At 30.6% G+C, this 20057-nt stretch overlaps 1 protein-coding gene across 1 annotated transcript in view; it reads left to right on the top strand.

Annotated features, from left to right (window-relative positions):
* Positions 1-8586, top strand: part of LOC143206943 (uncharacterized) — a 77413-nt gene extending 68827 nt beyond the window's left edge. The window contains exon 2 of the mRNA XM_076419806.1: positions 7808-8586. Coding sequence (XP_076275921.1) covers positions 7808-8393 — 586 coding nt within the window. The 3' untranslated portion in view covers positions 8394-8586. The remainder of the gene's footprint in view (positions 1-7807) is intronic.
* The last annotated feature ends 11471 nt before the right edge of the window (positions 8587-20057 follow it).

The following is a 20057-nucleotide window of genomic DNA, read 5'->3' on the forward strand; positions in this document are numbered from 1 at the left end:
CACACTTCGATAATAACACGTACCGAAAAGTAAAGCAGTCCGGCGGCTGCATCATGAAGTTGGTTACAAATATACCGTATGCGATTTAATACATTGTAACACCATGTGTTGTAAATTCTTTAAAATTAATTATATAGGTCTGATATTTCATAATCCATTATGTTATATTTGTATTCCCTTGTTTTTATTGGTTCTACTAATATTTAAGAATACCTTAAACCGTAATTTTGAAATTTAATAACTAACTTGCAACTATAAATGACATATATATAATGATATATATATATATATATAGTATAGATATATGATAGGTTGATATCATATTTTAGACCATAAATGGAAAACGAGGAAAAACGCAAAAGAACATAAATATAAGAAGCGAAAACAGGTCCGTACATTTGTATGCAAATGAGTGGCCATTAATTAAACGAAATAAAACTGTTAAAACGTGGAAATATAGTAAGCCTTAAATCTGGGTAATAAACGACGGTCTTTTTTGTACGCAAAATCCCGTAGTGCGAATTCCGAAAATGTCCAATTAGATCAGTCGACAGTTGGAAGGTGAAATATCTACGACAATGATTCACCATTCACCTGGCGGAATTAATAAGCGAGCGCGATAAAGGCGACCCGGCGGGGACCGTCCGTGTGAAAAAGACGCGAGGAAAAAAAGCGCACCGTCCGTCGACCGACGTGCAGAAAAAACGACCGGGGACGCGATACACCGGCACAATACCCCGTAATGCGAATTAGTCACGAAGAATGCACATTCGAAATGAACCATCGACGAATTCAGACGTCTAGAGATCAATCGGGAATACATTGTCGTCGGTGTACGCGAAAATATTTATCGGAAATGCTTACAAGACGGACGTGTTTTGTTTCTTATTTTTTATTGGCGCCCTCTCACTGTCTGTCGTTAGAATTTTTTATCTATATATTGTGGCGCTTAATTCGTTTTGTTTGAACATTCATTGAAAAAAAAATGATACAAGTAATACGGTGTTGATAGAATTATATCAGTTTTGAGATTATCCATTTATCTATTCACTTCTGCAATTTTTCAATTTTTATACCATGTATCAGTGAAGCCACACTGCATGGATATTATTTATAATATGTGAAATGATTTAGAAAACAAGAACGATTAAATTACTTTAAAAACTATTTCCTTACTCGTTATTTTGCCTAAACAGCTTACGGTTGTTATAAAAATAGTATTTGAGTATAGGTGATAACTTCGACCGCCAGTATTTCTCTGAAGATCTCTAAAATAGCACTGGTTCCACTCGAATTTCCTATTTTATTTTAATTTTTGTTTAATTAAATTTCCTTGCCTCTGTGGAATAATTTTCCAAGTTTTGGTGATTCCAAATTACAATCCAGAGCGACTACAATCCGCCTTTGGTGGTCGCTCACCCCGAACTGCAAGCTTCTGTCCAAATTCTAGTAGACTATGTTAATTCACAGCTTCAGTCCGCATTTGGTGACTTTATACCTTGACCTGTGATACATATGCCACACCTCCATGATCTATGGGTGTTTTTAAAAGCTTGATTTTTTCTTTTTGTAACAATAATTTATTATATATAGGGGATAGTTTAAGTCTAAGGGTCTTTGAGCACCTTCAATTAACGTTTTATGACTTTACAGATTCAGCTGCGATATATTTGATCGAACTCCACTTAACTACACCAAGGAATTGTTCGAGTAACTGCCGAACAATTGCCATTCCAACATCAACCTGTCTTCTTTTTTGATAATTAATTGTATTCCGATTAATTGAATGAATTCAAAAGAGAACAGCCTTATGATCTCTCTGGAATCCCACGGTCCGTACCAGTCATAATATGTGAAAGTTAAGAAAACAAAAACTATTTTTTTTATTTAACGGAAATAAAAGACGACTTGTTGAACGGCGATACAAATAGATACTGAGGATAAAAACATGTAAAAATTACCCCGACGTCTATTTTTAGACATTTTACTCGTAACACCGCTCAAAATAGATGATTCCTCAGGTCATAGTGCAGTCCGTAGTCAGTGCAGTACTAGTCGTATAAGGTAACATTTGTACAAGTTTATTCTGTGTACGCTCACACTTAAAACTCATGCCAATTGCAACAGTGTATTTTACCAATAAGCATCCAAATCACTAACCTCTTGAATCTAATAACTTCCTTGATGAAACTTAAATGTAAAACATAACTGTCAGACTATAGCAGTCCCCAAGTCTGGAAGGCCCCCGATATACTTGATTTTGATCTTCTCTTATAGAAGCTAAAACTCCTGCACCTTAGTCGGTTTCCACCATTTCAGGTCTTTATTTCAGTCCGTGAATGCTTTTTGTATTACTGATTTGAAATTCGTCCACTGGGTACTGTTGGGTTTTACAATTGAAGGTGATTTGCCTGCTATTTATACTTATTCTTAAGGCAATAATGTTTTAGAATAATAGAAGAATGTCTCGCCGTTTGTATTATAGAATACAGTTCGTTTGTATTATAGAATACAGGTTATAGAATGAGTTCATCATCATCAGTGAAAATCGTATAGAATACTATATTATTAAATAAACTATTTTTAACAAGAAAATTGAACCGACTTCAAAAAATAAATAGGGAACTCACTAAAATGTAAAAAAAATCAAACCTAGAGTTTTAACACAAAAAAAACGTACGTAAAATAAAATACGTACGTAATAATCGTTGTAACTAAAGAAACATCAGTTTGAAGTCGGTACCATGCCCAAATTATTATATTAAATTAGATTTGTTTTATTTCTTTTTGATTTTTTGTTTATGATTATGACATAAAATTATATTATTATTTTTGTATTGCTTGAGGGCTCGGTACCGACTTCAAACTGATTCTGACTGATTTTTCTTTAGTTACAACGATTATTACGTACGTATTTTATTTTACGTACGTTTTTTGTGTTAAAATTCTTTTTTAACACAAAAAACTTAATATTTACTCAATAAATAACGCAGTTGTTTTATTTAATATTACAATGGTTGTTGGGGTTCCAATGAGACCACTTCGAAAGCGCACTCTTTCGAATAAAAAATAATTTTGAATATCGGCCGACAATTGACGGACAAATCAGCGAACATACATTAAAAAAATATATACAGCCGAACATAGAACCTCCTCCTTTTTCGAAGTCGTTTAATTATACGCCATGTCTTCATTATTTTCGTATAATTTTCCTCGTATCATGATTATTTCCATTTTAATTTGTCGCATGGATTCACTGTTATTGAAATGTTCTTTATTTGCTTAGTGAGCGATGAATTTGCGATGGTGAAATAGAGCTTCCAATTTCAAGGACTTGTAAAACTGGTTGTGCCCATTATCATCGACATTAAAATCAATAATTTTACACTATTGGAACTTGCCTAAGGCAGTCCCATCACCACCAATCATAAGTTTTCAGCTTGATGGGCATCAGTAGAACAGTAATAATTGTTGAGCGTTTAAATAAAACCTTACCTTACTAATGGAGGATGAAATACCACTCATGATACTATCGAATTTGTTAGTGTAGAGTATTATTAAATATTATTAAATATCATAATATTAAAATCACCACTAATGGAATTACACTGATATGAATCCTTGCATTAATATTTAGCAAGTTTTTCATCGTGTCTTACATAATTAATCACGAAAATATTATCATTAATATATTTTTGCCTATTATTATACCTACGCATATGTTAAAACATTATAAATAATGAAATTAGGTTGGTAATTTTATATATATAATAAAGGAAGGTATTAAGGCGACAGGTATGTCCTACAACTGTCGAGGGTGCTGATATTGATGTATTTGACATTGGTGAATGTTATGGTAAAAGACAACAGTCTATAATTCGGCAAGGAATAACTGATCCAGTCACACCGGTAACCCGGCCGGGTAAAACTGACGTTTTTTTGGAATGGTCTCTAAGTTGGTTACTAACCAATTGGTAGGCTTAATGCGAGGATCATGACTCACGGTCCGGACCCACGTTAAGCCGTAGGTCCAATCCAAATAAACTATGAGTAATAAATAGAATACTTTAAAATGTATTAAAAATACATTTCAATCAATTAAACAAAAAGAAAGAAATATGACATAGAGTATTAATAGTTGGTTATGCTTTTATATTTTTAATATATTATAAAATAGAGAGTTAAGAATTACTTGGTATTATATATATCATTTATATATTAATTTTGTTACAAATAGTATTAATATTGATATTTTTATATAAAATGATAAAAGAAATGATATATTCTTTCTTATAATATTTCAATATTTTCAATTAATATTTCAATTTCTCCTTAAAATTGTCTCCTAAAATTACTATTGAATTAATAACAAGATAATGCGTTATTATAAGTTGAAATAGGCAATATTAAGATAGGCGTTCTAAGTGGAAACGCATATTCTAAAGATATGAATTTAATGGTTGTTCATTGTTCGGACTTGGCGGGTCAGAGAAGGTCACCAAATACTTTTACACTCTTACGTGTAGTACACGGCGTGTAGTATCACAAACATGGGCCAGCAAATGGACTACAGAGGCGATTCTTAAACAGTCAAGATAATTAGCTGGTGTTCGCTATAGTGACCTTAAACTACAGACCGATTGTACAAGAGGACAGCATTAAATTAAGTTGATTTAACTGTAATGTTACATAAAAGGTATAATTACATGGAATGTTGTATACAACTTATATGTATGAGTTTAATTATGCCTTTTATTACTTTATTATTAAATATTATATCAAACTTAAGACAGTCCACATGAGTTTGTTGTCATTAGAAATATATATTGTTTGATATTTTTGTAATTTTTGGAGAACAAGTGATTTAAAACTATTATTGCAATTAAAATGCAGCATGTACAAGCAGTTTATCTAGCTAACAAGCTACAGAATTCCAACATTTTAGTAGAAATTCAAATCAATTCCTTCAAAATTGAAAGGCCTATAACATATGCTAACTTAGCGCTGTTTTTCTATAATTTTTTTTTGTTTATTTGTCGGGTTTTTACCGAATGTTGGTCACGCAGCTGGTTATTCTCTTGATTCAGGTGTGTTAACGAATCAATATTTTATCATTGTCTCAGATCAGCGTACCAAATCCTTTTTATTTTGATTCAACAGCGCCAATTACCAAATTATTGAAAATATTTAAAATTACTTAAAATTTTAATACTTTATTTTAAGGTTGGTATTATCAAGAAATCATTATGTTTACAATGGATCCATCTATGTGTCAGACCGGAGATTTATTGATTGTCTTGTATTAGTATTCCTATATTTAAATTTACATGTATTATGTTAATACTCGGTTATCATAATTCTTGTTCTATTTTCGCAATATTTATCTTTGTTGATGCATCCGTACAATGTTCAATATAATTTATGAAATGTATCGGAACTGAAATGCGCGTGCTGTTAAACTGTCAATCCAATACATAGCAGAATAATGTCGACATGCGACGGAGGTTAAAATGTTGTCTTTTTTTCTATGGCAATCGAGGCAACGATCAATTTTCTATCAACTCGTCGATACTTATCTGAATTAAATGGACGTAGTTGCTTTCAATCGGTGGTTTTCTAATGTATGTGGAATGTTTACTCTGCAGTCTCAAATGTTACTTTATTGCTAGTTATTTCAACAGAATTCCACTGAAATTAATAATTATTTATTAACACTGATGCACACAAGTATTGCATTAAAGAAGTAAAAGTATTGCATACATTGCAACATATTTATATTTGTAAATATGACTTATCTTTAGCTTTAAATTAACTTACTCCGCCAATTTCTCTCGAGAGGTCATGCAAACTGCTCGGCATCAATTACGTCTTCATTTGATGAAAATCGTTTTCCATAAAGTCAGAATTAGCTAAATATGGCAAATAAGTTGAATGTTGAAATGATTTAATAGATTTAACAAATAGTTTTTTAGTTATGTCAGCTGCATTATGCATTATTTTTGTTTCATTATTAGCTAATATTATATAGTGTGAATACAGTTTACTGTATTTAAAAAAAAATTAGTATCATTTGGAAATGTTCGTTGGTTATGTTTTTATGAAACATGATATTTAGTTCTACTGTTGAAAATATATAATGTTCAGGAAATTATTGAACTATTTGTTTTTTTAATTTATTACATTGGCACTGTTATTTCATTATTGTGTATTAGTTATCTTCATTGAAAATCGTAACAAGAAGCCATTAGCACGATATCTCTTTTATACGAGACTATATTAGTATAATGAAAATACGTAGTATCAGTGTAAAAATTATTTAAACTACCTAATCTAACTGTTAAATTCGATGGTTTTGACATTTCTGTACATAAAACAACGGTTTTTAATTACCAATTATTGACTTATTCTGTATATACAAAATGCTGAAATTTTCATTTTTGACATTCATAACTATCGATATTTGATTTGAAGAAATTGTCTGTCGAAACTCATTAAATATTTTTAGAGACTCGTCCTGCTCTGTCATACACTAATAGTCGGTTATGGTATCAATAATTTAAAATGGCGATAATCGATCGTCCTCCAAGTCAGCCTCCAGCCAGTCAAAACAGTGAATTGTAATATTTATTGCATGAAAACCAAACTCAATCTTTTAAAAAACCTTCAGGCGTAGTTCAAAGAGCGTAACAGTAGCGAGTAAACAGATGCAAAGTCACTTTTTTACATGACAAAGCTCGGGCACTTTGTAAGAGTTGTAAAGGATACACTGTTACACCCAGTGCACTCACCACTGCTTTCTGATAATATTGTTTATTTAATTATATTGATAAGTGAAAAGATGATTAGGTATGACAGTACCTAATATATAGCCATTTGTATCTAACTCTGATTAAAATGTGAATAGAGTATAGAGGAATGTATTATAATAAAGTAAACTAAAGTCAGCTAATTTATCTAGGATAGATGCAGTTAATTTTCATAAATACTCTTCAATAGACATTTATTATTGTTAATTGTCATGTATTTTGTATCATTTCACTTTTTTTCACAAAGAAGTTCGAGTAGTTTGAAATAACAAACTTTTTATATTGGTTTATCCATAACGATATTCATCATTTTCATCACCAATAAATCAGAAGATTTATAATAATTAAATTCAAAGCAATCAGTCGAAGCTTTTCGATTTTGTACAAAAAACACAGTATGCATGGGAAATCCCTAAAAGTTTTGTTTAAATGTTCAAAGAATTAGAATAAAACAATAGTAATTGTAGAAAAGTATTTAAACATCAAAATGTTTATGATTCTCATCAATTCTTTCAAAGTCAAAGTAAAATTAAAATAAAATCGTATGTCAGATTTTTTCTTAAAACAAAATTATTTTTGTATATAATTTCCGCTAATCAAAATTTCTGGATGGTAATACAATATCTTCTTCATAATTGGAAAGAAACGTTGGTTCAGAAATACCATGAATCTGTAAGGTCTGGATGAACTGAATCTGTAATAATTCGCCGCACATTTTCTTTTCACACGTTGAAATATTAGTCAAGTTCCGAAATTAATTCATTGAGCACATACTATATTTAACGAAACTTCTTTATACAATTTTTATTTAATTACCTATACATTTCTCTACTGTACATTCTATATTTATTTGATAAATGAAGGTATCTCATATTAAAATATACTAAGATAAGAATAAACAACTGCAATTGAAAATAATAAAATATTCGATAAATATATTAGTAATATAATTCTAAATTTTCAGTATATATCAATTAATCAATGTTTTTTCTTTGTTTCAGGCATTCACTTGCTTCCATATTAATGATATGGTTGGTTCTGCAGATGGTGGAAACCAGGCCACAAACTAATCTAAAAAATCATGACCTGATGAAGAAACTTGGTTTGCAAAAAATCAGGAGTCCTAACACGCACCATAGAAAACGATTGGCCGTGGAATCGAGACATCAAAGCCGATCTGATGATTCGCACATGTTCGTGATTAAACTACCTCCCAACCCGCACTACTATGCCGTCAACAGACCTAACACGTTCCTACCGGAAGCCACGAAGGTTCCCGTAGGATTTAAGAGCAACGGAAAACCCGGTAACATTTACCATTATAATTTGCCGGTACTGAAGAAGATTGTTCAAACGAAACATAAGAGCCGCTCTGGCGACATCGACATGGACCGGCCCGAGAGTTGGAACGAGGTTCTGGACAAACCCCACCATCCGAACAAGAAACCTCTAAGACCGTCCTACTATGTACCCTTGAAGCCGAAGAAGTCCAATTTTCTGAAATACTTTCCCGGTAACGGCAAACCTCATTCATTTTACGTGATAGAGAAGAACAAGAGGGCGCACTATCACAGACTGTTACCTTAAAGTGAGCGTGTGATCCATATTTATTTATTGGTGATGAAAGCAAGACTTTGGTGCAATAACGTACATTTTCTATGCGAAGTTTCATTTCCCATATAAGAATAGACTGAATGGCTAGCTTATCATTTTATATTATTATTATATGTAATTTAAGTAAGACTAATTGTTTTTACAATAAATATCTATTTAACAATCCCATTCTAGTTTTATTTTATAAAGAAACTAGATGATCCGGTTAAACTCGTCTCACTTATATCTATTTTACAAATTTTCTCCGACAAGTGTTTTATCAGGTTTTGAACAATAGTTCGATTCACTGTTGGTTTGTGAGCACAAAGCCTATCAATTTCCGCATCCGGATTGGGTGAAATAAAATTATAAGAACTCATGGTCTGATAATGGTAAAAGCGGTCCTAGTGAATGATAAATTTATCCTTGTATCTGCAATTGTTAAAGAATTTGTTAATTTATATTTGATATAAACTTAAATGTTATCAAAAAAAAGTATAGTAATAGGTCAATTGAAAAGTCCTCGGTCTACCATAGTAAAATACCTTTTTTTTGGCAAAATTAGTTTTTTTTTTATTCAACACAATTCCCTTCAAGGGTGATACACTGATTATGGCGACTCTCAAAATAGGTCTTAGTTTCGTCGATCTCTTCATTCGACGAAAATTTCTTCCCAGCGAGCATTCTTTTGAGATCGGAGAACAGGAAACAGTCGCTGGGGGGCAGACCTGGAGAACACGGTGTGGAATAACTAAATAAAAATAAACAAAAACCTTATCTATCTACTACACGTATTTTATATTCAAATATAAACACACAATTTAGCTTAATACCTACCTAAACCTATTTTTCTATTTACAATATTATTTCAACTACTACCAACTGATAACTTTGAAGTCGGTGCCAAGCAACAAATTAGATTTATTTTGTTCGTAACTTAATTTTAAGAACCCAACCGAACCCAAATAGTTATATTGATTTAAATTGTTTGGGCTTGGTACCGGCTTCAAAGTGGTTAATTGGTAGAAGTTAAAATAATATATAATAAACTGGAACAATAAAACATTATTTTCCGCGTCGGGAGTCGAACCCGCAACCTCCGATTGATGAACTAAGGGCTTTAATAATACACAATTACATTTTAGATAAAAAATATGTTAAAACTTTGTAGATGCCTTCGAAATTTGAGCGTTTCCTTCGATTTAGCATACCAATCCTTGATGGTTGATTTTCCTGAGGCAGTGTTCGGAAACTCGACATCAAGCCAAGTTTTTGCTTCAACTGTATTGAAACTGTAATATTCCCTTCGAAAAGGAATATTATATCAACACGCGAAATTCCTTTTTAACCATTTTTTCACAATATAAAAATTTGCTTCAGTCAAAATGCTATAATTCCCAAACTAATGATCCGACAGCTGTCAAATTTATACACGCATCTTTTAAGGGTTAGGGCTAAAAAACATATGTATTTAATTCTAGTAGCAGAACCTATAACGAGTGTAATTCAACGTGTTTGTGTGAAGTACTTCGAAAGAGTGTCGGTGCATCCCAAGGTACTCGCTAATCAGCTAAATATGCGACGTAATAGTTAAGTGCGTAGACTAAAACGTTTAACACCACCTGATCTGATTACTGGACATATGTAGATTTTAGAATAAGACTAATTAATTAAGATAATATTTTATACAGAAAATTGCTTAATGAAGTGATTTTCTACATGCCATGTATAGACCTAAGAATATATATATATATATATATATATATATATATATATATATATCTGTCAACCAACCACAATGCCGGTTCTTGTGAAATAATTAATAATAGTGGCATTGTGTGAAAACAAAATTGAGATATAGATATAAAGAAATATGTATAATAAAACTATAATGAAATTTATAATATGATAACTAAGCAAAAATAACCAAAGTATTAAAGCTGTTCAGTTGAAATCATCTCAAAAAATATATTGGGACTAAAAATTAATTCTGGGATATTTATCATACTATGAATTCAAGGCTGTACATTGTTTAAAAAAGATGTAACATAAAATGGTACATCGTAATTCTAAGTACTATTATTAAAAACTATTTTTTCCCATTTTCTTCTGCAAGTGAAAAATTTAGTTATCGGAAAAACTCAATTTTTTAAATGACTTATCCAGTTAATCAATATTTACCGAATTAGGTGGTTAGAGTAAAATATTTCTCTTAAACTTAGTATTGTCATTGGGTGTCTCATGTATCAATACAGCACATAAACTCGCATTTATTTCACTAGTAGAGTATGAGCTTCAGATCATGAAGGTTTGGATTTGTTATAGACAAAAAGAAGTTGAAAATGCAACAAATATTAACACGTAACAAATTACCGTTCGACCTCGCTCGGCTTCATTCGTACGGTACAGCATATAACTATTGATCAGGTCCATTTTCCGTCTGGCAATTCTGAAATTTGTCGAGTTTTTAATGTATTATCGTGGAATATCTAAACGTCTTTTGATATTTTTTATCGACGTATTCCCATAAGTCTTTAATTATATAACCAAAATCTTCCTCTTTACCTAATTGGTACTGATTAGTTAACGAATAGCTTCAATAATATTATAGTTTTGATATCAACATGATTAATTCCTCATATTACCATCAATTTGTCTACGACTTTTATTTTGAAGCGATTTTATAAACTCACCAGTGATGGTACCTCATGGTACTAGTTCTATAAAGTGGTTAGGATTCTATAGATATGATCAAATAACCCTAGAGCTTATGGATGACCGGATTCCAGATTTGCTATTTAAACAGCTATTTGTATTCCTATCGCAACCAAACATATTTATTTCTTAATCAGAATCAAGAATCATTAAGGAAATAATAATTTTAGTGATAGAGTAGATACAGCTACATTTTAGTTTTTATTTGACAAGTATTTCAAGAGGGTAAAAACTGCAGCTGCTTGACCAATTCGTGTGTTTCTTCTCAGATATCCATCTATCGATTGAAATATTGGTTTTGAAAGATATTCATGAACATTCAGAAAATGTTTATATGGTGAGTAGGTATGGAAAAATTAAAATGAAAATACTAAAAAACATTAATTTTGTTTTCCCATACAATTTAGCTGTCACTGTTTGTAAATATAAAATAAATTGTTTTAATGTAACAAGGGATCAATGTATTTGTTGGTTGTCAAATATTTATGGTTTCGTTCAGAAATTTATTATGTAACTGAAAATGTTAAATACTGATTCAAGATGTGGACCACTATTATCAAATCGCGATTATAATATATAATCTATTAAACATTGAAGATCAGCAAAAGGTATGTCACATTAAAGTGGATAGGCTTAGAATTCAACGAGTTTGTACACATCAAAGACAACAGCAAGTGCGATACAACGAAATTCATTCAACGATCCGTTACAATTACAAACCGTACGAATAAATCAGTTATAATTAGGGAAATGATAATCGATTTGTTTTCAATATTGTAAGAAAATAAAATGCGGCGGTGTAACAAAATTTTCAACCATTGCAGATAGAATGACAAATTGATCACTTACTAGGAGAGCAGTTACCACTACCAGATGCAGACTATCAATTCTTATAAATTTATTTTATCTTTAATCCCGATGCGAAAATTGGTAGGCGTTGTATTCAAAATCCAACAGTGAAGCGAACTATTGCTCGAGAACTACAAACGTTTCTTCATCAGAACAACGATTTAGTCAAAATATTCAAAATAATATTGAATCGGATGCTACCTGACAGCCATAATATGGCTATCAGAACTAGAAAAATACTTGACATTGAGTTTAGTTAGCTAATAATCGATGAACTGGCTGTTATTATATGTCAGTCGGAGAAAATTTGTAAAATAGATGTAGGTGAAACGCAACAAGTGTGAATGAATGGTTTATTCTTGATTAAACTCACCGATTCCTTGACACGTCTTGATTAATTTTCATCAACGGGGATAATAATTGTTGGGGAAAATTAATTTAGGTATTTCCTAATAGACGGTTTTAAAATTATATCTATCTAGTAATACTTGTTGAATGAAGCCATACTATGGCGAATTTAAATGTTATTTGCGATGTGCAAATAGAGATTCCTGAAGATCATTTTTCGTCATATTTTGCCTTTTTACCAAGTGGAGAAAAATAAAGCATAGGCTTATGTCTAGAGTTATAGACATGAGTGTTTAAGTGAACTCCAGCGTCAGAATTAGCTTGCTAATTTTTGTTTCGGAAATTTCCATACTAAAAAGAATTTCTATGGCATTGCTACATAATTAAAGTAAGTATTTGGTAGGATTGGGAAGGAACTGTTAATAATAATCTACTCGAACTTGGTCGAGACTTTAATTCGAATCAATATTGTCAACAAGTGCGATTGAAACAGGCCCAAAATTGATCAATAGGGAATACAATCAACTAAAGAAAGGTATTGCATCAAAAACGGATCTCATATCGGACATCGTCTTTCTCTTCAACCCATATAATAAGTTTAATCATATGCAACATCATCTTTTAATATTTCTTATTATGACGTCCAACGCAATATTAAATAGAAGCGATTAAACTATACTAGCTAGGTTGGTCAGTAAATTCAGGGAAATAAAACGGCAATTTTTTGGAAAGGGCGAAAATTTTAAAAGAGCTATAAATCAACGGGATATAAATTTGTTGAATAAATGGGATGTTGAAATATTAATTAACTAATTTTAACGATGTCTTTTACCTGTCTAAGGTAGTAAATAAGTTATTTTTGTAGAATATATTTTTTTATTCTGTTAACCGATTTTTTTGTATTCCAAGAACATAACAGGAACTCAACTAGTAGCTGGATTCACACCATTTCTTATTTTGCACAGCCCCCTGTTTTGATTCTGGATAAAAGTAGACGAAAAAGAAGTCATTCGTAGCGATAAAAGCACGTACAAAATATCAGTAGCTTTGGGTCGGGAGGATACACATATTTTGATAGTGGGTTTTGAAGTCCCTTTTTGGATGCGCTACTGTTGAATCTTCTCACTCTACTTTAAAGATGCACTTTAATGCTTTTCTCTACTAACATATTATTATCAAACTTAACACCCTTTTTAAACGTAGGATATTGATATTTTACTATTGTTATGTTCTTATATTGTTCTTATTACTGATGGTGAATGAATTAAGTTGAGTGAGGTCTAAAGCCAATATAAACAATCATCTAACTAATCTTTAAAATTTTAAAATATTCAATAATTTAATCATATTTTTCTTTTTATTAATATAACAAAATTTAAACAAACCGCAATAAACTATAACTAAAAGTGTACTTTAAAAAAAAATTCTTCATTTCCTTTACATTCAATAAATTCTAACGATTGTTTAAAGACATACCTTCACAATGGCATAACATACTTTACATGGTAAGAAATAATATTTAATTTTGTGGCTTCATCAGACAAACGAAGATTGTTTGTTCCTTTATATTTATTCTAAGAAAATTGAACTGTACAAGCGTCAATAACTTATGGCAATAAAACAAAGTAACAATTTGTGTCATTGGCATCCACGGGTCACAAACTATCATTAAGGCGGTCCAAAGAACTGAACAGGCTTTACGACCCATTCAGTTTATTTATTGTTGTTATTATTTTAGTGCCAATAATTTAAAATAAAAAATATATATTTTAAATGACAATAAGAACATTCTCTCTATATTAAGTTTCTTTGTAGACATCTCTAAAAATGTTTATTAATATTATAAATGATGCTATCCGGATACAAACGAATTGAGGAATGTTTAATGAACAGAATGGTCAGTATTCTAGATAATTATCAATTTTAAGCGAAAATCATGGGTTGGATAAAAAGTAGTATCGTTTTTTTATATTTTAATTCAATTTATAAAAATACGTGTTTGTAGCCTAACGTTGTTATGATGGAGGACAAGGCATTTTCTATTAATAAACTTTGATCGATTTAATCACATTGGTTGTTGACGGTAGATAGTTGAACTAAAAGTTTGCCCAGGTTCAAGTAGCTATGATGAAAAATTCCAAAATGAAAAAGTTATTCCAAAAAGTTATTTTATAATCTTTTAAAAATTTTAGCTTATAAGCCTCTGCAGGTTTCAACCACGATCTGTTTTACACATCTTTGTGAAACACTTAGACACAATTCTAAAACCCTTAGGCACTAACCAAATTTTACAACTATTTCCCATTTTTCTGCCAACATGGCGATACTGTAAAAAGCGAAACTATTTTCACATTTCTTCAGACTTTCGAATTTATGATGAAGTTAAGCCATTTTGCCTCGATCTCAACAACTAGTAATAAGAAGACTCTATGCCTGGTGAGTACGACAGATCTTTCAACAGCAACAGGATACCCTTCACAGCTATTGTAACGTGAGGTCGAATGGTGATTTAAGTTAGCAAGATGACTTACGTTACTTTCTATAGCTGGTCTTTTTTGCAACAGCACGCTGTTCAGTTTGTTCAAAACAGTTTATGTAAACAAGTTTATTTGGTGTCAGGAACCAATAATACAGTATATCTTACTGATTCCACCATATTCACAGCAGGATTTTAGGGCCATGAATATTCGATTACGCTTCGGACTGTCGTAGTAGATCCACATTTTATCGTCAGTTACTCTACAGAAGACTTCTTTATTCGGGATAAGCAATGAAACCGTAATGTTAAAATTGTTGAAAATGGCATTTTCAGTCAATTCTTCCTCCTTTTGGAATCCTCCATCGTATATAAACGTCTGGTTTATCAACTGCTAAGCTCTCTGAATCTTCTTTCACAGTTTTCCCTGGGTTTTCGCCCAATAAGTCTCAAGGCATTAAGGCAATTAATTTTCTTCGACCATTTTTAATTCTCCGAGATGTTATTTTTATCAACATTAAAAACAACTTAAATAAACCTGACAATTGGGATATAACGAAGTAACATAACTCTAAGTTCCTAAGAGTGTTTAATTCGACAGGACAGGACAGGAGAATTATTCAATTCAAACAACAAAATTAATTAATATCAATGCATTATAAACATTAGCATCTATAAACACTGATCAAAACAGCAATATTAAGGTTATTAAGTAGGTTATTAAGCAATTTATATTAAGCGTTTACATTGATACTTCGGGTTCTTACCAATATACATCTTTAATTAAAATATATGCACACATCTAATAATACATAACCCATTTTGTCGCCCATAATCAGTCGATTCAAAAATGGCTTAATTTCAGTGATGGAAACCTGGGCCATTCGATTTTTCACTATTAATTCACATGGAAATCAAGTTCTGATATCCTGCTTTATGCAACACAGTTTTATGTCTGATGTTTCGCATCTCTGCCATGAGATTAAATTTGTCGATCTACTTCGATATTTCCCTAAATTTCGTCAATTTTTCACTGATTGGCCGGCTAGCACTTTTGTTAATTATTAAGAAAGAAATATCCGGAATGAAAATCAATGGACTAATTCTGACACTGGCGTTCACGTAAGCACTCCAACCATAAACACCATTAAATTTTCAATGCCGGTTTCCGGAGCCTACCCTTCATTTTCACATTTTCACAAACTAGATTCTTCATTTTCAATACGCAATAATTTTCGACTGAGTAACTAGAGTATTCGACTAGAGTATTAAGAGTAAATATAAGATATCCGATTTTAAAGTAATCTCTTAGGAGAAACCGAAAATGATTTTTCCTCAACCTTATATTATAAAATGTTAAGATCGGCATAATTTGGCATAACGTAGATTGGAAATGTTTATGTACTAATTTCCATATTTATTTCGTACTTTGAAAAATTATGTAAGCCAGGCTTTGCTCATCATTTTGAATACGTGCTAGTCAGAAAATGCCAATTCTGGTTAATGAGCTGGATGCGAAAACACTTCTCATTAAAATTGTAATAGGTATTTCATAGGTTCTATGAAGTATAGAGTAGTGCATAGTCATTTTATGGTACAATCAGCGAATATGATAACAGTTGTTGGGCATCAGCTAGAAAAATTTTAATATATGTATAGATTTTTATATTTTTATATGATATAAAAATATTCTAATGCTATAAAAAGTGTAAAATATTATACAAAAGTAGCATCGATATTTGATTAACATAAAATACTATATAACGATTGATTATTTTTATTAGTTTGATTTTTATTATCAGAAAATATGCGAGCAGAACTGTAAAATCCCAGCTTGATGACAGTAATGGCCAAGATGACTTCCTTCTTGATCGACAAGGAACAATCATCCCATTCACTCTGGAATAATCTTTTAGTTGGTCACTGGCCAGTTGATGGGTTTAAAGCCGATCGAATCGATAAGTCCAGATTAAGCAGTAGATCTACTTCAGATAATTCTTGTTTAGCAGAAAGGCTAAAATATAACAATAAAAAAAAAGAAAACTGAAGTATTGCCTTTTGATTTTTATTGAAGTAATACCTGAGTATTCATATAAATTCAGAGTGCTCATTAAATGCCAGGGTACCTAAGTGAAAACTTAAATATAGCTTTTAAATTTTTTTTATAAACATTACTTTAATAAATGTTATAAATATGTTACCATATTAATATTATTACTTATAATTATATATATTGTGTTTTGATATATCTTTTTACTTCCTCCATAATTTAATCAATTAAAAACCCAAAATTAAAGAATAGCTACATTCCAACAACCACAATGTGAAGTTTTCAACATATGTAAATCATTTCTTCGATGGTCTAGCATTGTCTGAAGGAATATAACTTTCGTTATTCTTTTTTCGCGTTTTTGCGCAAATCAAAAATTATAATTAGCTGCATGTTAATAAAATTCTGCAGATGTATTTCTAAACTAATTCAATAGTGGAAAACTATCAGTTGTATAAAAACCTGCAGGCACATTTTAGTGAGTGAAGAAGTTTTTATTATCCTGACAATTTTTTCGACAACTTTTTACCTATTAATGATTATGTTCAGAAATCAATAATATTAAGGTTTTTCTCCAAACAGTTTGTCACATGATTCTAGTTTATGTTCTATGGTGTTAAAGTTGACAACATATCAATTTAACATAAGTTATTTTGCATCTAATACAGAACTCGCATTTATTTTTTCATGTAAATAAACACAAGTTTGAATACTTCTCAAAAATATATATATATATTTTCCACACTCACTAAACATATTTCGTAATAACTTAATATTTGCTGTTTTTGAGGCACGTTATGTTTTCATTATTTCTTAAGAAAAAATGTAGATTGATATAAGTTCTCCGTCTCCGTTATGAAATGGTTAAAAGCCTTATGAAAGAACAATGAAACCATTATATTATAGGTTACACTTGAGTATGTGGATCATTTGGCACGTTCAAGAGTCAGATAAAACCTTAATTACTAAATAATGCCACTTGTTGCGGTCTTTGTCATATGCCATATATTACTTTTTTTTAATTAATGCAATCGAAATTTTGAGTAGCCTAAAAGTATGCAAGAATACGATTTTTCTAGAAGAATGGATAAAATTATAAATAATAATGAACACATTTTTTTTCAAAAATGCAGATAATATGTTTAGAAAAAACATGATAGTACAATTTATATAGGCTCGATTTATTTTGTTTATAGATCCGAGTACTTAGATAGACCCAATATATGTGTTAATTTGTTATTTCAGCATGTTATATTGTGTTAATTAATATGTTATTTCAAATTATTAATATTAAGATTTCAAATCTGAACTTGTCGCGCCATCTATTGAGTTCTATGTTTACCTCCCAGTTAGTGGTTTGGTGAGTTAAATCGTTGTCTGTAAGATTTTTTTTATCGACTAGCTGCATGTCCGATTTGTGGTGTCATCTATAATATTAACATCTTACTGACAGAATAAGGAGTCTTTTAAGCAATAGATTTATATCCAGTATACAGATATAATTTAAATTAACTCTATATACTATTAGGATCCTAAAATAGTATGACATTTAAAATAAAGGTCAAACGTATTATTTTGTTTTTAAAATTATTTTGTTCTTTATAATCAATTTATTTTGGATACAATAAATTTATATCAATGCTTTCTATAATCTTGGGAAATGTATTGAATTTCTGGAATTATTTTCCAAGGCATTAAGTTTTTAATCACCTCAATCAATTCCGACATGTTTGTAATTGAGGATATAGTCGCAGGTCTGACAGAGCTGAATTAATGGAAATATTAATTAGGATTTTTTATAAAAAAAGTTTTGAATTCTGTTTAAAAGGTTACAATGTGATGAAAAAATAATTTTTCTGTCCATAATAACAACCTAATTAATGGGATGTATCATCGAAACACTCAATTAATATTCACAGATTAGCATGGTGATATATTGAGAACATCAGTAAGTGATGAGGACACTTATAATTTTTGGCAACTAAGGAAACATGAGGGTTGCTGATCAATATCACAGTGGACGCTTTAGTGAGGAAGATATTTTAAAATTTAAGGTTTGAAATATTCTAAACGATACTATTCATAATTCTTACAACTGTCCATTTTAATGTATACAAAATAGAGCAGATTAAGATATTAAAGCATTTTGGTTAACAGATGCAAGAAAGAAAGATAATTTTTTCAATTGACACTAATACAAAAATTAATTGGGTCAAATTTTTTTTATATATTAACTTTTAATTTTTACATTGAAGAGTTTGTTCTTAGAAATAATAACATCTAATATTCAAAAAACTAGTCTAATTCAACCTGAAAATACTGCGAGTCCAATGTCCATTTAAAAAGGGACCTAAAATATCAAATATGATCTAAAGGGTTACCTTATCGACTTTACTAAACTAAAACCTTTAATAAATTATTATTGGCTATGGAATGATATTATAAACAAGGAATTCGCCGCCAGACATTGATATAGCATGGTGATATTTTGCGAACGTCAATAAATGATGTGGACACTTATAATTTTTGGCAACTAAGGAAGCATGAGGGCTGTTGATCAATGTCACAGTGGACGCTTTAGTGAGGAAGATATTTTAGAATTTAAGGTTTGAAATATTCTAAACGATACTATTCATATTTTTCAATTAACTTACGGACTGGCAACAAACACACACACAATTCTTACAACTCTCCATTTTAATGTATACAAAATAGAGCAGATTAAGATATTAAAGCATTTGGTTAACAGATGCAAGAAAGAAAGATAATTTTTTCAATTGATACTAATACAAAAATTAATTGGGTCAAATTTTGTATATATTAACTTTTAATTTTTACATTAGAGAGTTTGTTCTTAGAAATAATAATATCTAATATTCAAAAAACTAGTCTAATTCAACTTGAAAATACTGCGAGTCCAATGTCCATTTAAAAAGGGACCTAAAATATCAAATATGATCTAAAGGGTTACCTTAACGACTTTACTAAACTAAAACCTTTAATAAATTATTATTGGCTATGGAAGGATATTATAAACAAGGAATTCGCCGCCAGACATTGATATAGCATGGTGATATTTTGCGAACATCAATAAATGATGTGGACACTTATAATTTTTGGCAACTAAGGAAGCATGGGGGCTGCTGATCAATATCACAGTGGACGCTTTAGTGAGGAAGATATTTTATAATTTAAGGTTTGAAATATTCTAAACGATACT

This window comes from Rhynchophorus ferrugineus, unplaced genomic scaffold (assembly GCF_030347505.1).
Source record: "Rhynchophorus ferrugineus isolate W39M unplaced genomic scaffold, kcgeb_rfMv2 rfM1, whole genome shotgun sequence".
In the NCBI taxonomy this organism is placed as follows: Eukaryota; Metazoa; Arthropoda; class Insecta; order Coleoptera; family Curculionidae; genus Rhynchophorus; species Rhynchophorus ferrugineus.